Here is a 27,287-nt window from a genome sequence, read left to right as displayed (position 1 = left end):
AGTTTAGACTTCGTCCGAAACATCACTATGTAGAGCATTATCCCACCTTAGTGAAGTGCTTTGGGCCCCTGGTGCATGTTTGGACGATGCGATTCGAGGCTAAGCATCGCTTCTTCAAGAGAGTGGTGCATGATGTGCAAAACTTCAAAAATGTCTTGAAGACAATGGCAGTAAGACACCAGCACATGATGGCCTATCACCTTGCTTCACCATCGTTTTTCAAGCCAAAAATGCAAACATCCAGGGTTGAGTCTGTTTTGGTTTCAGCTCTACCAGAAGTAGCTCAGGCTCACATCAGAGGACAAACAACTAGTGACACTGTCTATCGTACATCAAAGGTGACCATTGATGGCATAGACTATACCAGTGGAATGTTTGTGTCTGTCGGAGTCAGTGGGGGACTGTCTAAATTTTGCAGACTAACACAGATCTACCTTGTGAATCACGACATCTCTTTTCTCTGTTATGATTATGACTCCTGGTATATAGAGCATCTAAGATCCTACGAGCTGACAGCCACGCAGGGAAGCCTGTCTATCCACCTGCAATCGGAATTCAATGATACAAGCCCACTCTCTGCATACAAGATAGATGGGCTGCTGTTTGTGACTCCCAAGAGGTTCATACAAATGAGACAAAATTAAGACCACTCTATGGTAAGTAATTCTTCACAAATCAGTAATTGTACATTTATTAGAAGATGTGCTCATTATGATCATTCATCATACATCAATTTTGGGATTGCACTCTTTGGTAACACATTCTAAAGAACATACTGCATTAAAAGCACATTAATATAGCTGGCTAATTTTATGGTAGTTATAATGTACTGTGTAACCCAGGTCTCACAATTTTCTGTCACTTTGGAATGTTAGGCATAAAGCATTGTCAGTGGTGAACACTTTAGAGGTTGTCATAAATGATTATAAACATTTAAAAAGCCATATAAATGCACCATAATACATGTTGATGTGCTTTTACTTCTCATTTCATTTATTAAAGCGATGGCTGCTGATGCCCCACAAAACATGATCCTTCGTGTCGTCGAGGCAGACCATGTCAGAAAATTGAAACTCAGCTCCCGTCCAGCCTCAGTTGATGGACTGATTGAGATTTTAAAAGAACAACTGGGATTGGACTGTGACTTCACTTTGAAATATGAAGATCCAGACTTTGATGGAAAACTCACTTGCCTCGTTGACATTCAAGAATTACCACAAAAAGCCTGTGTTCATATTTCACTTATAGAGGATTCCAGTTCTGTTGCATCTACTGATACCCTTTCAGACGTGTCATCCCCAGAACGTCTAAGCAGATGGCCTCCAGGTGCTTTTGAAATTCCCACATTTGCATATGACGTCGAGCTGACACTTCGAGATGGGAATGCTGAATTTGAAAAGAATGGAAAAACTCTTCAGCTTTCAAGGGATCAGAAGCATAATATCTTAGACAAACTGGCATCTACCATATATGGTTTCAAGGCTTACCCTAGTGATAAAGAGATAGCAGTGGTTGCTGACGCTCTTGTAAAAAAACATCCCTGTTTAAAAGAAGCAGGATCTGACAGTGGATGGAATGGCTGGAAAAACAGCATCAAGTTTAAAATGGGTAACTACAGGACCAAGATGAGAAGAGCCGGGTGTCAGGAGGTCACTGTAAATGCTGGGAAAAGAAGTCAACGAAACCCTGAGAATGAACCCTCACACTCCAACATCAAAAGACCTAGGCGTGCAGAAGTCAACTTTCTGCCCAACTTTCCTCAAGGAGAGGATCCCTCAAGTCTTGATGTTTTGAGGCAGGCTATTGTGGAGGAAGTAAAGAAGACTGAGAGAAATCTCCCACTTATTAGCAAGATGATGCAGACCACATTTGCCTTGCGACGACAAACTATTGTGACGTCCAGCCCACCAGTCAAAGAGCTCATGGACCTCTGGCCTGCTCTTCATATGCAATCCGAGGTAATGTTGATCAACTCATTCATCTGTTTTCATCTTTACCAGACAGTACTGTATATCACATTGTGTATACTGTTATCCATGTATTCATCCTAGATTAAATAATCTCTTTCCTCTTGCTCTCTGCTTTCTGTACTGTCTTTTCCACAATGCAGGTGTATGCAGAATTTCAACGCATTACTAACCAGAACCTTCCCAATACTTTCTACGCCGAACTTGATCGTCACACACCTCGTTTAATGACCTTGTTTAGGCAGAAAGCTTCCAGAACGGGCAAAACTGCAGATGCGTTGTCTGACATTTTCAAAGTCCATGATACACAGGTGATTATACATTTCACAGGTGAAGTCTGTGTGTAATGTTGGCAATTTAAAGTATTAAATAAGTGTTTGTATTTCACAAATGCACCAGATAAGTCAGCCGCATAGTATTTACACTATTTTAATCTTTTTAGGAATTACATGATGTCCACACAAGGCGTATCACTATTCTCCATGCCCTTCCTGTGTATCTGCGTGATGAAGCGTCAGGATTTTTCAGAACATGTGTGGTAAGTCCCAGTTAAGAAATATCAAGCCTATTGTACTATAAATTAACCTATTCATATTTTCTTTTCATTTACTTATGTATAAGAAAAACACACATTAACATTTCTGTAAATGGGCCAGTGTTCAAACTGCAAACATTTGGCAAGATGTTTAGAAACCTTAACCCTCTTTCAAAATCCATCCTTTGAGACCCTTGAGGACATTTTGTCCACTCAAAACAACTGCTCTAAAAATGTATGAGATAAATATTTTTTTCCAGATTTTTTTTCACAGCTCTTTCAGTCAACCTCTGTTCTTTCCAAAAGTACTAAATATTGTATTTTTCTTTGGTTTTTAATATGTTTATTGATCTTTTCATTTTTTCAGGATGATATGGATGAGCCAGACCTGGGGGATGCGTCTGTGGTCCTCCTTACAACCGTGAGTGACGATGCCACAAGCCCAGTTCACTACCACCCAACAAAAGTCTCCATCATCCTAGAGGGTGATGTGGTGCTCGACCTCCCCAGGCTCGCTGATGCCTTTCTGGTAATGTTTGGCCTGATTTATGCTCTACATCTCGCCTATACGAAGGGACTGACCAACACGTTTGAGTTCACGCAGAAAATCTTGCTTGGTCTGGATAACTCTAAACTGTCACCAAAGCTACAGACTCTCAAAAATGACCTCATGTTACATGTGTAACTCTAGATCTGAAAAGGAGTTGTGGATTCTGAGGGCTCACCCTGTCAGAGCATAGTCCACAACAAGAATATATCATAGTCCATGGTGACAATTGTTCAACTGTTGATGTTAAAGTTGCTGCTCTACAGTATTCAGGTGGTTTTCAGCCAAATGGCACAAAGTTGTTAATGTAATTTACATTTTATTGTTGTTGAACCGATATTCTAAGTGTTTACACTGTGAAATTCTATTTTTATAAGGTGTAGTTTGGGAAAAGAATCTGGCCTCAAAGTTTCAGGCTGTTTTACTGAAGTAAAGTAATTACCTACCGAGTTGCAAACAGTGTTATAGAGATTTTATTATCCCCCGAGGATAGAATGCTGGGATAGTGTGAATTTTGTTTTTGAGTTTGAATTTCTTTTCTAAAACTTAGATTTAAACCAGATAGCCAAAGGAAGGCTACACACTGTGCCTTGTATGGTTTTGAAAACTGTTTACATTGCTGCACTGCAAGTTTACAACCAGATGGCCCAAATTGTGCCTTTGTAATTGTTTCTTTCAAATATTATGCTTCATTTTGGTTTGGATAAATAATAAATAATTCTTCTAAACTCAAAGGGTAATGTGGTATTAACAGTTTCCTGAGTTTGAATATTTTTCACTACTACTTTTAAGTCAACAGTACTTAACATGTTTAAGGCAATCAGTTGCCACAAATATTTTAAGTGTGAAGGTGAATGATTTCAAGTTTAAGTAAGTCAATTTTTTTGAGTCCTGTGTAATCAGAAGATTGAAAGAAAAAAACAAATTAATATTAAGTTCATTGAACATGACATTCTGAGTTTTCATACTTGAAATTATTAAGTTATCTTGAGTTGTTGCAATGAGAAAGATGAATGACTTATTTGAGTAACATTTACTGACAATTTTTGAGTTGGCCTAATCAGTAATTCAATTTAAGGGTAATTTAAAAGTATATCTAATATCAACTCCAAATATTTAAGTTCTGATATACTCAAATGTTTGAGTTTATGAACTCAAAAAAAATGTGGCAACTGATTGCCTTACTTTTTTTGAGTTCTGCTAACTTATTTGGGTTTACAGTGTAGTTTTCACACAATTTATCAGTAAATACATATTTCTGTGTGTCAAAAATTAAACGTGTGGTGTCCAGCTGAGTGGACATTTTTGCAACTTCATGAAAAATAGGTTCATAAGAATTTTTTTTTTTTTCATCATTATTTTGTATGTATTTTTTTTTTAAAATTAATTATTAGTGTTATTTTTAAAATTATTATTATTTATTTTTCTGAAGAAAATTTTTAATCGCATTGTTTTTTTTCATGCCTAAAGAGGAATAAAAACACTCAGGAAAAAAATTTTGATTAAGGTTCTCATAATTCGTGCATGAAAGGGTTAAGGTAAAATACAGTTTGTCATCTTTTCATGGTCATCATGTATGACCCATTTGGATGTTCAGAGGCTTCACTGTGAACATGGAAACAGTGTTTGTGGTTGTTTTTAGGCTCAGCTAATGATATATTTTGATGAAAAACTCAGTTTTTTCCATATATTAAATTTGGAATTTAGCCTAAACTTATATAATAATAACAATAATAATAATAATACAATTTATTTGTATAGCGCTTTTCATGGAACTCAAAGACACTTTACATAAAGCAGATAAAAACAGAAACCAAACACTTTAAAAACAGATAAAAGCAGGTGCAAAAGGCAGGTATATGAATATAAAACAATTAAACGCAATCTTAAATGAGTGACTTTTTAAAAGGAATTTGAAGGTGTTGAGGTCGGAGCAGTGTCAGATGGTAGGTGGGAGGGAGTTCCAGAGGATTGGAGCAGCAATAGAAAAGGCTCTATCCCCCTAGGTTCAGTGCTTGGTTTATGAACATCTACATGATCAGTAAATTAAATGTAGGAAAATACCTGATTTTCACTGAAACTGGCAAAATGCAGAGAATATTAGTGATAAATGAGTAAAAAAACATTATAGAAAATAGCATTTAGAAGTCACCACAGATATAGTGTATGTAGTTTTGTATCCTCCTGAGACCCAGTCTTGCTTTTTGTTCTCTATAGGAAAGTTTCACAGCTTTCACAGCTAAACTTCTGCAACATTGATTCACCAGTGAACCCCATGGAGTTTTTTTTTTTTTTTTTTTTATGACAGTGGATGGAGACACATGTTTTAGGTTCAGTTAATGATGTATTTTGCCGAAGAAGTTACTTTTTCGAAGTTATCTCTGCTGATATGTTTACTTTAGCTAGGAATATAGGAAAGTATGTGATCATTACTGAAAAGGGCAAAATGCAGTGAATAACGTTACAGTAAATGGTGATAAATCACTTTGAAAAGGTTAAAAGTAGAGAAAATTTAATTTGAAAGTTGCTACAAAAATTGTTAACTAGTCTTTAAAGTGGTTCGATGCAGGTTTAATACACCAAACCTCACCAGCAGTGATCAGTCTGGTACCAGAACACACTTAGGACCAAAACCAATGTATCAATGCAATGTATTCACAGACTGAATAATGTACAAAGATCATTGTTTCCATACATCTGTATTATGGTATCATCAACTTTTCTTCTTCAAACTAAAACTCATAGATGCTTATTTTAACAGTTGCTCAAAATAGCAATCTGTCTTATAATCATCACGTGCTGCATCAGCTGATAGTTTACATTATAGCTCTGTTAGCTTAGCTCTGTTTTTAGACAGAAAACAGCCACAGTAAAACCACACATCACCTCTGTGTTCTGCTCAGTTTGTGTTGTCAGTAGCTGAACTAAAGATCTGTTTGGAATCTAACAAACAAGGTCAGAACTGTCACAGTTTAGTCTGAACTGTGGATCAACAAAAACTTAGGAAATATAACACGTTCTACAATTTCTTAGAACATATACTGTCTTCAGACATTAAATGTGCTAAATCTTAAATACTTTAATAAGATATATCAGAAAATAAATTACAAAAGTACTGGTTAGGTCATGTTTATATATGATGGTGTGTTATAACACATGTTGGTTTATGTACATTTATACAATGGATTTATAAATGTTCCACCAGAGAGAACCTGAAAAGTGAAAGTATTGTCATTTGCAGACACTGTTTTGAAGTAGATCTGGTAGCTCTGACATAAATATTCCTTCTAAATAAAATTATTTCTCAGAATTTCACACTTTGGCCAAAAACTGTCCCTTAGAAATTACAACCAGAATGTAATGGAGTTGAAACTTGTGAGGATTTTGAAACAAAAATAGTGAAAGTAAGAGCAAAAATGAGACATCTTCTTGTTCTAATGTATGTTATTTAACAAAATATAAAAATTAAAAGAAAAGACTTATTTTAAGAAGACTTGTTTTTTTGTTTTTGTTTTCTAAACAGAGAACTTATATGGGATGTGTTTATATTAAATTTCATGTTTTACCGTTGTTGACTTTTTAGACATGATTTACAAATATGCTTAGTTTTTTGTTTGTTTGTTTTACTCCGTTGTATTTTTCCAAATGAAAAAATTAAATTACAAAAAAAAAGAAAGAAATAAATTACAACCAACCAGCACTTTTGACTTTGACTTTTTCTTTATTCGTGGCTCAAATTTGGTAAAGTTTAACTCCTTTCAGTCTGGATGCATTTTGCTTGTAGACCAGTGTAATAACATCCCATAATAACTTTATACCTTCATAAGCCTCATAATCAAACTCACTTCACTGTAGAAGAAACGCTGCCATTCACATTCAAACTACTGACTTTTGACTATTTTTATCATTTCTTTTCTTTGACTCTGACAGTTGTTTCTTTCTGGTTCTCACCCTCAACTCAGCCTTGGCCGGCAGAATGACTTACGACTCCCTCTAGTGGTCACAGAAATCCCCCTGCTTGACATCGTAAATAAATTCCCTTCATATCCCTTCACAAATTCTCTTCATTATAAACACTCTAATCATAATTTTCAGATGATTTTTAATAATTTGATTGTAAAAAAAATATGATATATGGCCTCTTTAAGGGTTAAGAAAACCATATTACAGTAAAAATTTTTCATTTTATTTATTTATTTAGACAGGGACAATGCACAATATACACTAACCTTAAAAAGGACACATGTAGTGTGCCAGGTTCTAGCATTAGTGCTAATTTCCACCTGTAGTCACAGTCACATTGAACCAGGTGCGAATATACAGTACATACATCGGCGACACTGCTTCATGTCAAAGAAATCAAATTGTAATTGAGATAGCAGCCGTTGAATGAAAAGCCATTTCCTGTTTGTTTTATCTGTTTTGTCACATAGAGCGAGTTAAACGGGTGACATTTCCGTACTGGGTTGTCGGTATCACCAAAGGCCATCGCCAAATGCTGCTAGGCCACTCATATCTCACAACGTGTTGGCTTGGTTTATTAAATCCCCCTGCGTGAATGGTCGTATGATGTTTTACTGCCGCATCTAAAGGATATAATGGAGCTTTGAACATTAGCTGTGGATGTTCATATTAGTGACACGGCTCCGGGGAAACACTCACATGGTGGTGGTTGAGCAAGATGAATATTTTAACAGCAATTAGATGGATTCTCAAACTGCAGGTAATTTATACGGATGTACTTATCAAGCTTTGCACTGATGACAATTTTGTGTGATCATAAGCTACACAAATAGAATAGAATAGAATACAATACAATACAATGCAATAGATCTTTACTGTAACTGTTGCAGGAACAACGAAATCTGTTTAGCAGCAAATATTTAAAGTACAAAAAGACCGTAGAAAAATATCACACAAAATGCTGAAAAATATAGGCACTGTACAAAAACTACAAGATAAAATATTAAATATACATATACTACTAAAATACGACTAAAATATACAAAAAGCTGACTATACTACGGATTAGAAATAAGTACAACAAAAAAGAATAGATAGATAGATAGATAGATAGATAGATAGATAGATAGATAGATAGATAGATAGATAGATAGATAGACACACTGGCAGTAAAGGATATATTCAAGGTAAGATAAAAAAAAAAAAAAAAAGCAATTGCCATTGTAATAATCCTTAAAGACCTGGAACTATTTTTTTGGTAAAATTTCTCTACATGTAACCTTCCCCAAGTGATTTACCACCATTTATTTTAATGTTATTCTCTGCATTTTCATTGAAAATCCGGTATTTTCCTATATTTAATTCACTGTATTCATGTAGATGTTCATAAAAAAAAAAATTCAAAGGTTATATCCAAACAAAGAAAACTGAAAAAGTGATTTATTTCAGCAAAAATGTCCATGAACTAAACATAAAACAAGCATCTATAATCACCAAAGAACATGGATTTTACTGGTGAATCAGTTTCAGAAGTTGACAGTGTTTCCACGTTCGCTACATAACCTCTGAATGTCCAGAAAAGACACATCTGATGGTGCTGAGAAACTGCAATTTACCTGAATTATTTACATCTATTGACAGGATTAGCAGATCAGAAATTATTAAACATTTTAGATCAGTTGATGTGTTTGGATGTCTAGGTTTTTGTAGCTTAAACAATTCAGTAAAAATTGGTTTTGTTTTGTTTTTTTTTCCAAGGTCTTTTTTTGTTTTCAGTTTTCAAAAGCACAACAAGAAACATACAACTTGGACATGAAACAATTGAAACTAGTTCCTATCCACCTGCCTTTTTTTTTTTGGTCATTTTTTGGTCATTTTTGCCATTTGTAAAAAAAAAAAAAAAAAAAAAAAAACTGTCTGGTCATTAAAAAAATGTGTTTCAATTCAGTTCACACACAAAAAAGTTAAAAGCGCTGTGCAAGTATCCCAACTGAAAAAAGTAGTCAAAAAAATTAAAAATATCCTTAACTTTTTGTTTGTAGTGTATCTGTGTAACTCCAATATCTGTGTACCTTTTTGCTTTATTTATTTATTTATTTATTTATTTATTTAAAATTGGTTAATTTTTAATCTTCTTTACCCTTATTTCTTTAAATATATGTGAAATTAGAGATATCCAAGTGTGTATATATGTACATATATATTTGTGTATATATGTGTCTGTACATGCACTTTGTTTGAAGAGGATTGTACATAAATATATTATGTCTGGCTGTGCATACATTTAATGAAGGTCCAGTACTTGGGGTGGGCAGGATGGGTGGGAGGGCAGGTGGATAGGAACTGGATACAATTGTTTCCTGTCTAAGTTGTATATTTTTTGTTTTGCATTTGAAAATTGAAAATAAAAAAGACCTTCATCCAAAAAAAAAACCCAAAAAAAATGGATTGCCAAAAATGACACAATTTGGGATATGACCAAAACATATGCATCAATGTAGCAGGAGCCTGTCTGCAACGATTACATGTAGAGTCAATGCCCAGTTTAATCTTGGACAATCCGGATTTGGACCAATGAAGACAAAAGTAAAAAAAAAAAAAAAAAAAGTTTTTGTTATCCCTTGCTGTCTGAATTTAATGATTTCTGTCTGTTTTAGTTACAACACACAACCTGAGCAGAAGCAGTTTATCAGACAGCGACTGACGTAAACAGTAAGTATTAAGTTAAATGAACAGTGAAGGCCTCCGCTGACAAGGGTGAAGTAAAATGTTCTTCCGTTGTGCTTTATTTAACATCATGCGCAATAACTTTGGAGAAATTTCACCCAGGTTTACTCAGATGACAAATTCACACCGAAAGCCTCTCAGTCAGTCTCAAACCAAATTAATTTGTGCAAAACTGTTTATAGTTTTCTGATGGGTTCTGGGAAAACACACACCGCACACATAAACTGTTATTGGCTCTTTGCTTCTTTAACTAATTTCTCGTTAATGAATGTTTTGCTCCGTGAACAGCAGGATTGGGTGTGTATGTATTTTGGGTTGTATTATCTTGTTCCTTACAGAGAAGGTACACATGGCCCTGGCTTTGATGAAAACAAGCTATTTCTCAGGAAATGCACTGTCTCCTTCATTTATTTATGAGTAAGCTCTGGGGGGTTCAGGAGGGGAGGCATCACAGGCATCGGTCTTCAGCCCTCGGTCTTCAGACTCCATGCGGCGCTCATCGATTTTAGCCCCTCTCTGCTGAAGTGCACCATCAATCAATACAGTAACAAGTCTTCATTTATACTTGAGAAATGCAGTTTCCAACTCAGTGGGCACGAAGTCCTGGTGTTCTGAATGCAGCTGGGGAGCGCCATTGAAATATGGACAGGTCGTGCACATACACTATATGGACAAAAGTATTGGGACAGGTTGAATTCAGGTGTTTGTTTTCTAACAGGCAGTGGTGTTGTCCAGGGTATACAGCGGTATAGAGGGAATGCACATACGTCACTTCCCCCCTGGGCCACGCCCCTCTAAGTCAGACTGAGTGGCAAAAACAAACCGGTGTTACGCCCCAGCCTAGGGGTTCACCAGAGCGAACATAATGTGCTCAATTTGTCCCCTCCCAGCTCCCAAGCACACACGTCAGTCAAAACTAAAGTTTACAATGTTTATTACAATTATTTTTTCCTAAACAACTAAGGAAGGGTTAGGGGAGGGAGCGGCTAAAACAACAAACAAAATATCTTCTGTAAAATTTAAAGTAACTTACCTATTCAAGATAAATGCATGAAATAAAATACAGCAAACTTACCTAACTACCTAACCAAACTAGAAAAGCACTCTGAGAGCGCAGACCTCTGCCAAGGCAGATCAGTGCCCCCCCCCCCCCCCGATCACCACCAAAATTTAATCATTTGTTCCTTGTGCCAGTATCAATATTTCCTGAAATTTTCATCCAAATCTGTCCATAACTTTTTGAAAGATCCGGATCAGTCTTTGCCATTTGATAGAACACCCCATTGTAAATCCCTGAGTCAAATTGCATGAGATTTGCACAATTCCCCCATATTGTGATTTCCACCATAAATATTAGTCCCATATTTATTTTACCTATATTTTCAGATTCCTTGACCATGAAAACATACCATTAGCAACTGGATTCATAATTATATCCTTATTAGTACAGTAGTTATTCACGAAAATCACATTTCTCGTAATGGCGGTTTTCTTCTGGATCTAGCTCCTTAAGTATTAAAGCTACATGAAATCCTGTGGCATACTCCCGATGCGGAATTGACTGAGCTACACGATGGCGCTTGTCAGAAATTTCTACCTTTAATATTAAAGGCACAGTAGGCCAAAAAGTAAGGGCACCCCCATTTTTTATATAAATTGAGATAAAATCCGCCTTCTGGATCAGATCCGAATCAGCCTTTGAAATGTGATAGAGGACCCCATTGTCAATTCCTGAGTTAAATTTCATGAGTTTTGGTCAATAATTAAGCGGGATATTGGGAAACGAAAATTTTGGCCCCATTTACCACAATGTTAACGAAAATTTCAAAGTGATCCAGAATCCAGGACTTCTTCCGGATCACCCCCAAAAGTTGATCATTTCTTCCTTATCCCATTTCCAACAAACCCTGAAAATTTCATCAAAATCTGTCCATAACTTTTTGAGTTATGTTGCACACTAACGGACAGACAAACAAACAAACAAACAAACCCTGGCAAAAACATAACCTCCTTGGCGGAGGTAAAAAAAACAGGAGAAAACGGGAAAACAAAAGAGCCAACCTCCCCTACCAGAAAAAGGATCAATTTACAAAAAAAACCAACTATTTACAACTATGCACAATCGAAGTGTCACACGAGCACACGAAGACTGATGGTCACACACAAACACAGGGTTGAAAGCTGGAAGGAGGCAAGAGAGAGCATGGATGGAAGCTCCAGGGCCATTTTTAAAGGGGCCGGTCAATCACAATCCACCAATCAGCACCTGCATACAAACAGACACAAAAGGGGCACAGCACACCTACAGTACAGGGGGAGAACGCACACACACACACACACAAACTAAACAGAAAACATATATACATAAACATACAAATAGACAAATTATGACCCAGGGTCATAACACCGGTTCAACATGGCGGAGTATAGCAGTAACTACAGCGAGACCGGGAAAAATGTGGAGTATAACATGAAATTAAAGACAATTGGACTGGACATGGATCCATACAAGCTACCAAACGAGTGATTTCAAAAAATTTAGAGTATACCCACTTCTCCAGGGACGACTACACCACTGTTAACAGGGGTCTAACAATAATGAAAAATGTTAGAATATAGTTTTATATTATGATAAATATCATTGCATTGCATTAGTTTTGTTTAGCCCATAAAGACCCAAACATCCACTTTTTCTTTTTGCTTAATTCAAGATGTTTTTTTTTTTTTGCTTTAATTCAACAAAAAAAAAAAAAAAACTGGCTATGGAACAAGTGAAAAATTTTTTGGTAAGATTTCTTGAAATAAGATTTTCAAGATCTGTTGTCTAAAAAAAGTTCTTATGTCTCATTGAAAAGTTCCTCTTTAGGTGATTATGTCTAATTTTAGGTAGGATGAGATATTTGGACTAGAAATGACAAAAATACACTTGGTAAGATTTTGATTTTTTCCAGTGGAGAGGGTTAGTTGTGGTAGAAAATTATTATTTACAATTGGAGCACAAAAATATTTTAGCAATTTAGAGGTAGAACATTTAGAATCATCATCATAGATTAAAAAAAAAATCAATGTTGAGAGAAATTCAATAACACCATCTCTGAGGCATATTGTAAACAAAGATAACAATTTAAACCAAACTAACCAATGCAATGATATTTATCTCAATTTAAAACTACATTCTGACATGTGTTATTACTGTTTTGTATCCCAGACTCCTGTTAGAAAAGAAACACCTGAATTCAACGTGTCCACATACTTTTGTCCATATAATGCACAGGTGTCAAACATGTGGCCCGGGGCCCAAAACCGGCCCACCAAAGGTTCCAATCTGGCCTGCAAGATGAATTTACACAGTGCAAAATGCAAAAAAAATTACCCTGAAGATAATAACAGTCAAAGACATCAAACTCAAAAATAATAGTATAATAACCTAGAAATAATGACCCCAAATTTTCTTCTTGGTTTAATGTAAGAAAAATAACAGGGCGTTACGCCTATAAATAATGGCAACACCAATTTTTTCTCTTTAATTTATTGCAAAGAACATTAAATTCTGATATCCTTTAACAATAAAATGTCAATAACATGAACCAATATGAACAACCTGGAATGTCTAAAGAAAAATAAGTGCAATTTTACCAATATGTATGAAAAGTGTTATAGAAATAAAGTGGTTGATTGATTGATTGATTGATTGATTGATTGATTGATTGAATATTCTGCCTGTTTTGTGTCTTGGTAGATCTGATCTGTAATGCACATGTATAAATCATAAGTTGAGGCATAATATTGATAAAATTGTACTTATTTTTCTTCTGAAATTTCTTTTTTTTTTTTCAGGGTTTTCACATCTTTTTTGCTTTGGAAAGAAACAGTTTCATCATTTAATGTTATTTTTTGCACTAAAAAATTTGGAGTTGTCATTATTTATAGGCTATTCTGTTATTATTTTACTGGTCCAGCCCATTGGAGATCAAATTGGGCTGAATGTGGCCCCTGAAAGAAAATGAGTTTAACCCTTTCATGCATGAATTATGAGAACATTAATCAAGATTTTTTTTCTTTATTCCTCTTTAGGCATTTAGAAAACAATGAGATGATTTTTTTTTTTTTTTTTTATGAAGCTATTTTTCATGAAGTTGCAAAAATGTACGTTTAATTTTTAAAGCAACGAAACATGTATTTACTGATATACTGTGTGAAAACTATGAAATAAAAACATTAAATGCTGCTAATTTGATGTTTTCTCACATTTTAACATACACTACAAACAAAAAGTTCATTTACAATTTTTGGAGCTTTTTTTTTTTTTATTTTCAGTTGAGATTTTTGCACAACGCTTGAATGAATGTGAATTGAATTGAAACACATTTTTTAATGACCAGATATAGTTTTATTTACAAATGGCAAAAATGACAAAAAAAAAAAGACAAAAAACAAAAAGAAATATCCGTAACTTTTTGTTTGTAGTGAACTCCAATACTAGTCACTTCATGGAGATAATATGCAAAAAAAAAAAAAAAAACTTTTGTTGTTAATTACAGTCTAATAACGATAACAAGGAATTGATTTACACTCAAACATGTTAGATTTGGTTTATCAAGAAAAGCCAAGTTACAGTAATGTTATCAATTGCAGTGTTTTGTGTATTATGTTGGCTGATATTGATTGACTGATTGATTGATTGATTGATTGATCGAATGATTGATTGATTGATGTATTTATTTCAAACATGAATGTCAAACAGAAGAAAATAAATAAACAAAACACTTAAACATAAGACATATATTACATATTCAAAAAGGAGTGACAAGAAGTACAACTTATAAACTCCCACCCCTTCTCCTTATATAATTAATAACAATAATAACCTTCCTCGTCTAATCATATCTATACACTATGCCATAATATGACTGATACTTACCAGAAATATGTGTAATATGAAACTAAAATAACAAAATCCATGAATATACAAGAGAACAGCTGTAGAATAACTGCCCACTGTAGTGACCACTGTGCATGAAAGGGTTAACACCCCTGATATAATGCATCACAGTATAAATGCGTGAGAACAGATGTGGGACTTTTCCCTCTGACGTCTGAAGTTAAGCATCTGCTTCGTGCAGTTCGTGGATGTTTTCCTTTAACCTGGGCTCCAAACACTCAACTAGTTTGACGTCTATATTGTTCTTCCTCCGTTCAACTGACTTCAACCTCTTCATCCTGAAAAAGAGCAGTTGGCTTTAAAGCTGTAAGTGGTTTATGTAAGATGTTGTTCACCCATGGCTACACATTTAATGTAAAGCGCTGGCCCCAGGTGTTTTCAATTCATCTCTGCCAAGGGTTTACTTTTATGTTATACATTCAAGGCCATGATCTTCTATTCAGCTTTAGTTTCTGTTGAGCAACATTTTTTATACATTTACTTATCTCAGAACATTTCAGACATAATAGTATTTTCCGGTGATGAGCTGCCACGGTGTGAGGCATGTAATGTTTACACTGGAGAAATGTGCCAGATGCCATTTAGAGGGAATCACTGGGTTCTCCTTCAACATTTAACAGAGTAGCAGCGATGCTTTTTTGGTAGGTGTTTGTGAAGGGAAATTATTTTACTGGAATCTAATGAAACACACCTAATGCACATAAATAAACCTTAACCTGAACCTTGATTATGTCATTTAATAGTTCTTAACCCTTGTATGGTGTTTGGGTCTATGGGACCCATTTTCATTTTTTATTAAAAGAAAAATGGTAAGTAGTTTTTTTTTTTTGTTTTTTTTTTACTGATTTTTTTCCTCTCATCTCTTGATTATATTAAATTTTATCACAAAAAAAAAAATAAATAAATAACAAATTAATAGCAAGTAGCACTTTAATTAATAAATGTGATCTAACAAAGGCAAAAGGCCAATATTAAACATATATGCCTTTTATGTTGCTTGTAATTGGGATAAAGTAAACATCTGTTGAGTATTTTAACATTAAATTGTTTGATTAGGGGAGACCGGGGACAGTTGTAACATTTTTGACATTTTTGTCTCTAACTTTGAGCTCTTTTAACCCAGTGTCTTCAAACTGCCATATAAACTTGTTATACCTGCAGCCAGACGTTAGTCTGGTTTTGTCTGTCTTTTATGTTTTGTTTGCCACTTCCTGTTTTATTTTGTTAAGTTTCCCCTCATGTGTCTTGTCTGTCATCTTTACTTCCTTTTCCTTGATCATGCTCACCTTTCCCCTGATTACCTGTCTCCGCCCTAATTTGTGCCACCTGTGTCTAGTTGTCTTCCCTCCCTTTTGTGTATTTAAATCCTGTCTCTTCCCCCTGTCAGACGCCAGTTTGTAACTCTCGCAGTTCTTACCAGCGTTTTGACCTCGTCTGTTCGTTTGTCTGCCTGTTGTGACCCGTTTTTGGAATCCTTGTTTTTTTGCCCTCTGCCTGCTCCCTGTCGGTTTTGTCTGCCTCATCTGATCTCCTGGTTCTGACTTTCTCGCCCTGACTACTGGTACATGAGTTTAGCCTTGTCCTTATGTCCTGTCGCCTGTTTGATAGCCTGCCTGTGTATGACCTGTTTCCGTCCCTGACCTCCCTTTGCTTTTCCCTAGTCGGGAAAAATACCCCTAAGGCCGCTCGGGGAGACGGGCTGTCGCCCTCGATCCGTAGGACGAATCAGAGGAGGAAATCCCCAACCATTATCCTCAAGATTCTGTCACTAATATTATTTTTACACCTGTGTGTAAATAATAAATCTTTTGAATCTTATTTTTTGTGTCCGAGTTCTGCATTTGGATTCTGTGTTTGTACTAACGCCATTACAAAACTAGCTTCAAGTGTCTGCTAATAAATGACCTAGAAAATGTCTGGGCAACCCAAATAGAAAATGCATGACTTAATCTCAAACACAAGGTGTGAAATGTTACAACTGACCCCATAGTCTGTGTCAGTTGTAACATAACTTGGGGTAAAATGTAACATTATAAAATCAGGGCCATGACAATGACTTACGATATTCACTGACTAATGGAAAGAGTTGGGTTTCATTTCATAAAGCTGGAAAACTGATATGCAACTTCTCTCACCTATAGGGATGGGAATCATTAAGAATTTAACAATTCCGATTCCATTATCAATATTGCTTATCGATCCAATTCCTTATCGATTCTCATTGAGTGAGGGAATAAAAGAGTACAAACGGGTGTGTTTGCACTAACTGTCTTTATATTTCCATCTCTGCACAGAAAATATAACATATACAGTATGCACAAATGATAACAGATGACGCCGGGCCGGTCTGGGGGGGGGGGGGGTTGCAGTGAAAGTTAAAGCTAAAGACGCTTTACTAATTCCTCTATTGCCACATTTCTACTATGTGGAACTGGTTCGACTCAGCTCGGCTTGTCTTCCGTTGTTATGCACCTCATTTCCTTTCCCTTCTTCCCTTTGGAAGCTTGTACTGGAGGAGTTATGACGTTTGTTGCCCGCACCAGAACCGGTCCAGCGTTCACTCTGCCACGACATTCACAAGACTCTGCTAAGTAGCGTATCAAATACGTGACATTCCTGTAAATGAATCACATGCTGTGGACAAATGTTTGAGGATATTGGAGGGATTCCACCCTTTTGAAGACATGGACGCTTTGCAAGTGGTCCAAGTAAGTGGACCTGGTGTCGTCTTTTTTTTGACCGTTACTGCCTCAACGCCATGTTGGCTACGTTCTGACCAAAACAATGCAGCGTACATGTGATGTCATCGCGCATGCACAACGAAGGCAGAATCAATAAGCAGAATCGTTAAGCAGGCAGACAAACGATTCCAAGGAATCGAGCTACTGGGAACCGGTTCTCAAAAAGAACCGGTTCTCGATTCCCATCTCTACTCACCTATAATGTTAATCATATAAAAAATGTTAAATATTTCCCTATTCAGTTTGTATTTTATATATTGCCAACACTATAACTTCATAAATTCAGCCTGACGTATCCTTTACCAAATCATATGTGCTGTGGTGGAAAAATTTACTTTTTATATTTTATACTCTTTTAATATGTTATACTGTTAAGTACATGCTGAGTCATTGTTATGTGTGATGTTTACCACTCTGTAGCAACCCCGACTTGGGGACGAAGTTCTTACCTTGAGTTGAAACCCAAACACCTAAATGTCTGAATGTGTAGATAGAGGATGGCGCCTGTATTCAAGCAAGGTTAGAGTGAAGAGGTCCTCATGACCTCTTCACGGAGCAGAGAAGGAGTAGTATGGGGTGGTACGATGTACGTAAGGAATGACAGCATAGTTTGAGGGGGTTGGATTTGGTTCTATATAATCTTTAGTTTTCTCTTGTTTAGGCAGACTTCATTTACAGAGCTTTGTCTGTGATTGATTTCTCAATAAATGCATTTATTATTTTAACTCTAACTTTCTCCCTTTTTCTTTGTGTGAGTTAACAGTTGAACGGTAAATTTCCACGACAAATTGGCGTTGTCGGCAGGATTCCGTGAGTGTGTTCGGACGGGGAACGGAGATTGGTGGACTGATCATCCTACGGGCCAAAAAGCGGCTGTAGCCCCGTGGTAAAACGACACCGCGGACGGGGGACCGGCTCCGAGCCCCGCCCGTCTCACCACTGGAATCTAGACTGAGTTCAACGACACAACACACGGTGAGAAAGTTACAGTTGGGGGTGGTGGGGTACTCCCTGTGGTCCAAACTCATGTCACTGGGCACGTCACTGAAATAATAGTGGTGTGCGATTCGGGTTTATATATATTAAAAAAAAAAAAAAAAAAAAAAAAAAAAAAAAATAGAAGAGGGAAAAATATATATAGACCTGAGTCGGGTTGCTATTGTATGCAAGCAAATACAATAGGGTACAGGCGTTTTTGTGAGATTTTTTCGCCTTCAACCAAAAAGAAAATCGTATAAGGTTGCTATTGTATGCAAATACAATAGGGTACAGGCGTTTTTGTGAGATTTTTTCGCCTTCAACCAAAAAGAAAATCGTATAAGGTTGCTATTGTAGGCAAATGCAATAGAGTACAGGTGTTTTTGGGAGATTTTTTCGCCTGCCTTCAACCAAAAAGAAAAATCGTATAAGGTTGCTACTGTATGTAAATACAGTAGGGTAAAGTTTATAACAAACTTGTAAGCGTTTTAGGTGATTTTTTCGCTGACAACTGAAAAGAAAAATCAAAAGGGTTTTTTAGTATTTTGTTCGCCGAGGAACAAAAACCGCTTAGGAGACGTTCTAAGTGTAAACATGGGAAACCAGCTGGTGAAAAGTGGCGGGGGTGTGGACAGGGAGGCCCCAATTCCAAAAATGATGAGTAAAAAATATGGGGAAATTGTGCTTGACTGTGCTGATTATTGGGTAAGCATGGGCATTTTTCCTAAAACGGGGACTTTAAGCATACAGAAGTTGAATGAGATGAAGGAAAAATTAGAGAAACAGTGGGAGGCTAAGAAAAAAGATAAGCGAATCAAGGTTAGGGATTATAAACAATGGGAGTCGTGTAGCAAATGTGTTGGAATGTGGTTGGAGGAGGCTGAGTGTAGAGATAGGAGAAAGAATGGTAAACAATTGGCAGGAGCGGGAGATGAAGGCGGGGCCGTGATAGGTAGAACAGACAATGCCTCGGCTCCGCCGCCGCTTTACAATACACTGCTTTCCCCTCCCCCTTGTGTCTCTGTGCAGGCTGCAAAGGTGGACCCGGATCTGGACGTCTGCCCGCCGCGCCGCCCCATCAACCCACATCCCCTCCAGGTTTTCTCGGTCGATACCTCCCATCCGGTACCGACACCACGAGCCCCCAGGGCCGGGGTCCTCCCATCTTCTCCACTGCGCATGCCCGACTCGACTGACCCCGCCCTGATGGGTGGGGCTGCTGATGAAAGTCTGACGTCTAAGACAAGAAGCGGAAGAGCATACCACCATGAGGGAGGCCCGGCGGGGCCTTCGACCTCACAGATGCCCATGGTGGAAGTCAGCGGGCCGGACGGGCCCATCTTGGTGTTCAGACCATGGACATTTGCTGACCTAAAGGAGAACGCTGCTTTTCTGCCTAATCCAGTAGATGACGGTGCGAAGTTCGCCACTGAGCTGCGGACATTCTGCCAAGAACACAGGCCCACCGGGGTCGAGCTTAGGCGTCTTCTAGGGGGTAAGATGGGCCCTAGTGACTTGGCAAAGATCCGGGACAAGATCCCCAGGGACGACCTGAGGGTTCAACAGACTGAGTGGGCACATGCCGAGAACGCTGTCTATAGGGAGGCGGTAGAAAAGCTGTGTACCGCACTGACAGAGGTTTTTCCCTCCCGGGGCTCACTGACGGCCTTGAGAGCCCTGAAACAGCGGCCTGATGAGGCAGTGGAAGACTTTGTGTGCAGGGCCGAAGAGGAGTTCACCAAAAACTCCGGCTTGGCCCGCCCTTCCCCCTTGGGAGACAGCGCAGGCCCATGGGAGAAACTGCTTTGCCAGACCATGATGGACGGCTTTCTGAAAGACATTGGGACTGTCATTCGCTCCCACTACGTGGGCATGGCGCAAGTTTGTCGTCTGGAAGAGCTGGTGCGACACGCACATCATGCCCAGGATGTCGTCAGGCAGAGACAGAAAGACAGAGATGACAAACAAGCTAAATCTCTTTCCTCTGCTTTGACTCTGCTTGCCATGCCGCGTAACAATGGAGAGCGGCGTGGAGGGGGGAAGGGACCGGAAACCAGCCGTGCGCCGCCTGTTGCCGGAGGAAGGGGTGGTCCACCGTCACGTGAGGGGGCGTGTCACCTCTGTGGCCGGCAAGGACATTGGAAGCGGGACTGCCCACAGAGGAAGAGGAGGAGACAGCCACGAAGAGGGAACAGGGGCGGGGATTGACTCGCGGCCTTGAGGGGCGGACCTCCAGACTCGGATTCCACGCCCACTGCTGGGTCTGCAGCTCTGCCTCAGGGAGGAGGAGGTGACACACACACACATGCAATGATAGCAGACACACACACACACACATACGCTCAGCTAACTACTGACTCCTTTAAGAAACTCCCAGTGCTTGAGTTTACTGTTAATGGTGTCAATTTGTCATTTTTAGTAGATAGTGGGGCTACATATTCTGTTATCAGGCATGCAGATTTAACACCTACACCACAGTTGAGTGGAAAAACTATTGTTTCTGTGTCGGCTGGGGGTAAACAGGACAGAGAGTGCTTTACTGTTCCGTTGACATGTGTTTCACAGGAATGTTCATTCCAACATTCGTTTTTACTCTCACCCATCTGTCCCATTAATTTGTGCGGCCGGGATTTGATGTGTAAATTGGGGGTAAAACTTGAATCGGGTCCAGAGGGGTTAATGATAACTCAGGGAAACACTGTCGCGGGCACAGGCCTCCACTCGCATTCTGTGTATGCACACACAATGCTTAGGTATGCGGCTGGGGCTCCAGACTATGCATACCAGTGGAGGGTCTGTTCTCCCCAAATTACGCAAAAATGGGTCGAACTGTGCGCCAACAGAATTCAGCCTGGCGCCCATGTTTCACCCCCTGACGACTTATATTGCGCCTCTCATTTTAGTCCTGGTGGCCCTGATTCCACATACGAGGAAAAGTTTTTCCACACAACTTCTGATAAGCTCACAGCTGGGTATATGTTTTGGGATTCAGAGTGTTGTGCTTTGTCTGTGTCTCTGACTGATAACCAACGTCTTTTCTACAGGCTTGATGACACACCGCACATTGCACTTTCCAAGCCACGTGGTATGGATTGGAAACACGTGGGCTCATGGATGAAAAAGGCCTTGTGGGTGTCTGATTGGCGTGCCACTGCTGACCCCACCGTCATGTTCTCCCCCCGGCTGGGGGGATTCAGGCAGAGCATGACATCAGTGTTTCACTGTCAGAAAACTGTACAGTTAGTAGATGATGAAACGCTCATATGTGTGTCTACATCTCCCACAGATCCCCCTCCCGCCTCTGTGCCACCCGAACTGGCTGATATCCCGTCTGGTGTCTGGGCTGCGGGTCCTCATGATGTGGGTCTCGTCCGAAATTGCCCACCGGTCATCGTCACCCCGCGATCTGACTACAGGCCATGTCAGAAACAGTATCCTCTGAAGCAGGAAGCAATCGATGGCATAACTCCCGTGTTCGAAGCTTATTTGAATGCGGGAATTATAGTCCCATGTCCTGATTCACCGGTCAGGACCCCGATTTTTCCTTTGAAAAAGGCACGGACCCCCCCTGACCCAGACACATGGCGGTTTATTCAAGACCTGCAGGCAGTAAACAAAGCCGTGGTTCCACGCGTGCCCACGGTTCCAAATCCACACACAATTTTGTCACAAATTCCGCCATCTGCGTCTCACTTTTCTGTTATTGACCTGTCGAACGCGTTCACATCTGTGCCTGTGCATGCAGATAGCCAATATTGGTTTGCGTTTCAGTTCAAAAACAAAATGTACACATGGACACGCATGCCTCAGGGGTATTGTGAGGCCCCAACCATTTACAATTCCATTTTGGCTGAGTCGCTGTCCCACCTTGACCTCCCACCAGGTATTGCTCTTTTGCAGTATGTTGATGACCTTCTCCTTTGTTGTCCTTCTTCACAGGCTTGTGTCGAGGCCACAAGGTCGTTGTTGCTTCACCTGGGGGAGGAGGGTCATAAGGTCAGCGCCAAAAAGCTCCAGTTTTGTAAACAGCAGGTTGTGTTTCTGGGGCACCTGATCTCTCAGAACCAAAGGCTCATCAATCCTAAACGGATTCGAGCCATTCAGAACATTGCTAGGCCGGTCACGAAAAAGCAGATGATGTCATTTTTAGGTATGACTGGTTATTGCAGGGCGTTCATTCCTGATTATTCTGAGCTCGAGCACCCTCTGACATCATGTATTCATGGTAAGGGCCTGAATGCACATGATAGAGTTGTGTGGACATCTGAGGCTGAACAGGCGTTCACGTCTCTCAAAATGGCCTTGGGTTCTGCCCCTGCTTTGGCCCTCCCTGACCCGGCCAAACCATTCACACAGACTGTGGATGAGAAACGTGGGTTTATGTCTTCTGTTTTGTTGCAGGCTCACGGTGACAGATTACGCCCGGTGGCGTATTTCTCCACTAAACTTGACTCTGTGGCTGCGGGTCTTCCTTCTTGCCTCCGTGCCGTCGCTGCATGTGAAAAGGCTGTGGCTGCATCACGTGACATTGTTGGGTATAACCCTTTGACTGTGTTGGTTCCACATTCTGTCTCTGTCATTCTTTTAGAGCAGAAGACCTCACATCTGTCCGCAGCCCGGTGGCGCAGATATACCACCGTTCTGCTGGACATGCCAAATGTCACTGTGAAGCGCTGTACGACGCTTAACCCCGCCACACTACTTCCGACTGCTGAGGATGGAGAACCTCATTGTTGTGAGGCCGCGTTGGAGCAGACATGTTCCCCTCGCCCGGACATCTCTGATGTGCCCTTGTCAAACCCTGACTTTGTTTTTTTCACAGATGGTTCTTCTTTTAGGGACGCGTCTGGCACGAACAGGGTTGGTTTTGCGGTGTGCACGTCCGTTGACACGGTCTCCTCAGGCCCCTTGCCCTCACACTATTCAGCACAGGCGGCTGAGCTCGTCGCTTTGACGGAGGCCTGTAAGTTGGCTGAGGGCCATTCTGTCACTATCTTTACTGATTCCAGGTATGCCTTTGGTGTGGTGCATGACTTTGGGGCCCTGTGGAAGCACCGTAGATTTTTGAAGTCCGATGGTAAGCCGATTCTGACTGCATCTCTTGTGGCACATCTGTTGGATGCTGTTCTTCTCCCTTCTGCTATTGCAGTTGTGAAATGTCAGGCGCATCAGAAGGAAGACACTGACGTCACGCAGGGGAACTCCCGAGCAGATGCAGCTGCCAGGGCTGCTGCGTCCTTGGAGGCCGCCTCCTCCTTCTTGTCTCAGCAGTCAGAGGGGGCCCCTCCCGCGTCAGTGTCTGACACACAGTCCTTTGCCACTCCTGATGAAAGGCGTGTTTGGGCCTCGTGTGGTTGTGCACTGGATTCTTCTTCTGTGTGGCGTGCTGCTGATGGGCGACCTTGTCTACCCAAACATTTCTTCCCCTGGTTTGCTAAGTTGACACATGGCGTAGATCATGTGTCTAAGGGAGGAATGTTAGATGCTATAGCACAGTATTGGTTCACGAAGGGGTTTACAGTAGTTGCAGAGAAATTTTGCAAGAAATGTCTTATCTGTGCTGCTCATAACACTACAAAGTCTTTCCCATGTCGCTCAGCAGGTCATGAGCAACCACACCTCCCCTTTGACCACCTTATGATGGATTTTGTGGAGCTGTCTCCAGCTGAGGGTAAAAAGTATTGTCTGGTGATGGTAGACATGTGGTCCAAATGGGTTGAATGTTTTCCTGCAAAACATGCAGACAGCTCCACAGTGGCTAAGGCTTTGTTAACTGAAATTTTGCCTCGTTGGGGGATCCCAAAAAGGATCTCATCAGACAACGGTACTCACTTTGTGAACACAGCACTAACTGAGTTAGGGAAAATGCTAGGTTTTGATCTCAAAACACACTGTGCATACCATCCACAATCAGGGGGGGCTGTTGAAAGGGAAAATAGCACCCTAAAATCAAAACTAGCTAAATGCTGTGAGGAAACAGGCCTTAACTGGGTCAAGGCCCTACCTCTGGTTCTCATGCAAATGAGAATGAGACGTAGGACTCGAAGTGGGCTGAGTCCGTTTGAGATTATGTTTGGGAGACCCCCATATACAGGTCTCCAGGCCCCCCAATTAAGCACCGGGATGACATCATTGTTGGAGCATGACATGTTGTCTTATTGTAGGAAACTCTCCTCTGAATTATCTCAAGTACAGGTATTGGTGAAATCAGCATTACCGGTTCCTGCAGAGGGGCCGCTCCATCCGCTGCAGCCAGGGGATTGGATCCTGGTCCGGGACTTCAGGCGAAAGCACTGGAAGCAGCGCAGGTGGCGAGGGCCTTTCCAGGTGCTCCTGACGACGCACACAGCGGTCAAGGTTGCTGAACGTGCCACGTGGATCCACGCAACCCACTGTAAGCGGTTTCAGGGAGAACCGCCAACTGCTGCGGCCAAGGACGGGCCGGAGCATCGATCGACAGCGTAGACTGGACGACTGGACACCGGAGCTGGACACAGCTGCATCACGCACCCACACACACAAGACCCACTGGTTGAAACCTAGCGGTGGTAACGACCCCAGTGACGTCTCATATACACTTATCCTTTGCCTGGTCGCTGGCGAGTGACTGAAGATCCCCTGCCCCACACATACACTGATTCGATGACGATGGAGGTGATCAAAGGGTCAGCTGTCACCTGCATCACCCTCCTGTGCCTGTACATGTGGTACATGGACACATTCTATCAGGTATCTGATCCTTCACCAACACATCACATTCCTGTTGCGCCCTGGTCTGTCGGAGGACAGCCAGGGTCAGAAGAGCTTCGGAGACGTCACGGCCGTGACCTCCACCTCATTGATCACCACGACTATAGCGATAACACATGGTGGCGAGTGACACGTGATCTGACACGACGTGTCACTGATCAGTCTTGCTATGTGTGCAGTTTGATGCCACACAGCTCACATGAAGATACTCTGTTCGCTCCTTATCCTCTCTCGATCAATCACACACTGTTGACAATGATAAAGTGGACAGTGGGTGATTGGCCGTCTGTCGAAGAGTATCCCTGGCTGAGGTGGAAACCCAACATGACCTTCAGAAACCCCAGAAATTTCTCTAGAGATACTAATACTACTATGGTACAGAAAAATGTTGTTTTTCGGCTGAGAGACATGTCTAATCCTTTTTTCATTCCACAGTTGTGTTTCCATTCCCCAGTCACAGAACACACACGTTATAATTTGGGGCACACATCTGGGTGTAACATTACTCTCAAGGTAGCATGTGGGTTAGCAAATTGTGAAAACAGGACTGATAAATACACTTTTCCAACAACAGGGACACTCTCTCCTTCTCCATTTATCGTCGTTTATAATCTCACTGCATTATTAGGTAAGTCCCCACTGATACGTTATGATTCTAAGACTAATGTTACGACTACATATAATGACGTACTAGCTTTAACTCCTTCTGATTATGGGTATGTCTGTCCAACAGATATGGTGTGGACGTGTGGTCAACACTCTTATCTGTATCTCCCAGCAAAATGGGCAGGCACATGTCACCTCTCTTATTTGGTTCCAGCTATCTCCAAATTGACCATCAGTCCAGTTATGTCACCGCCTCACACCCGTGTAAAACGGGACCGGATTTCAGGTGGCCATAAGTTTGCAATCAGTATTATTCCCATGTACGGCCCTGCTTGTTTATCTTGGTACATAGAGGAGCTTTCAGTGGAGCTAGAAAATCTCACGGCGTCAGTTGAAAGAGGATTTGATGCTCTTACCAGTGAGATGAAGGCTCTCCGCACTGTCACGTTACAGAATAGGGCAGCTTTGGATCTCCTATTGGCCGAAAAGGGAGGTGTCTGTCATCTTATTGGCGATCAGTGCTGTACCTATGTACCTGATGTTACTGCTAACATGTCAGATGTCCACAATCAGCTTGATCACCTTAGACGGGTCCTACATGAGGAAAACACTGCATACACTACAACAGGTTGGGATTTTTGGGGCTGGCTGATGTCTGGGGGATGGAAGACAATGTTGATGAAAATTGTTGCTATGATTTTTGGTGTGTTTGTATTACTCCTTGTATTATCCTGTTGCATCATTCCAATAATACGGTCAATGATCAGCAATGTGATTGGTACTTTTAGTATGGTACTGCATGAAGTGATTGATGATGATAATAACGATTGTGATTTTGATGACTTAGATGATTTTGAGGATGACGAAGAAAGCAATGTGTAATCCTGTAATCCTTATGGTTTGATGATCATTTATAATCTATTATTGATACTCGTTCGTAAATTTTATGTTTTTACATGATTGATTTGGATAAATAATCAAAAGGGAGGAAATGTGGTGGAAAAATTTACTTTTTATATTTTATACTCTTTTAATATGTTATACTGTTAAGTACATGCTGAGTCATTGTTATGTGTGATGTTTACCACTCTGTAGCAACCCCGACTTGGGGACGAAGTTCTTACCTTGAGTTGAAACCCAAACACCTAAATGTCTGAATGTGTAGATAGAGGATGGCGCCTGTATTCAAGCAAGGTTAGAGTGAAGAGGTCCTCATGACCTCTTCACGGAGCAGAGAAGGAGTAGTATGGGGTGGTACGATGTACGTAAGGAATGACAGCATAGTTTGAGGGGGTTGGATTTGGTTCTATATAATCTTTAGTTTTCTCTTGTTTAGGCAGACTTCATTTACAGAGCTTTGTCTGTGATTGATTTCTCAATAAATGCATTTATTATTTTAACTCTAACTTTCTCCCTTTTTCTTTGTGTGAGTTAACAGTTGAACGGTAAATTTCCACGACAGTGCTTATCTCTCTGGGACACAGTCCATGTATGCATTAGCTGCACCTTTCAGATACTCTGTCAAAATCTT

The 27,287-nt window shown here is 40.1% G+C and overlaps 1 protein-coding gene across 1 annotated transcript; it reads left to right on the top strand.

Moving 5' to 3' along the window:
• The first annotated feature begins 1,004 nt into the window (after window positions 1–1,004).
• LOC115435260 (uncharacterized) lies at window positions 1,005–24,834 on the top strand. Its single transcript, XM_030157544.1, has 6 exons — window positions 1,005–1,958; window positions 2,111–2,278; window positions 2,410–2,505; window positions 2,870–3,031; window positions 19,430–20,690; window positions 24,591–24,834. The coding sequence occupies exons 1-5, from the start codon at window positions 1,005–1,007 to the stop codon at window positions 20,606–20,608; spliced, it is 2,559 nt and encodes an 852-aa protein (XP_030013404.1). The 3' UTR covers window positions 20,609–20,690; window positions 24,591–24,834.
• The last annotated feature ends 2,453 nt before the right edge of the window (window positions 24,835–27,287 follow it).

Source organism: Sphaeramia orbicularis, chromosome 16, assembly GCF_902148855.1.
Source record: "Sphaeramia orbicularis chromosome 16, fSphaOr1.1, whole genome shotgun sequence".
Lineage (NCBI taxonomy): Eukaryota > Metazoa > Chordata > Actinopteri > Kurtiformes > Apogonidae > Sphaeramia > Sphaeramia orbicularis.
Note: the sequence above shows the minus strand (reverse complement) of the source record. Positions and strands in the feature narration are given on the sequence as shown.

Bases quoted from the DNA above. Each gene is read 5' to 3' on its own strand.
- LOC115435260 (XM_030157544.1), top strand. From the start codon at position 1,005: ATGGCTGCTGATGCCCCACAAAACATGATCCTTCGTGTCGTCGAGGCA. The intron at 2,279-2,409 runs GTGATTATACAT...TAATCTTTTTAG, and splicing joins TCAAAGTCCATGATACACAG to GAATTACATGATGTCCACAC. The intron at 3,032-19,429 runs GTAATGTTTGGC...GTCTCTGTGCAG, and splicing joins GGCTCGCTGATGCCTTTCTG to GCTGCAAAGGTGGACCCGGA.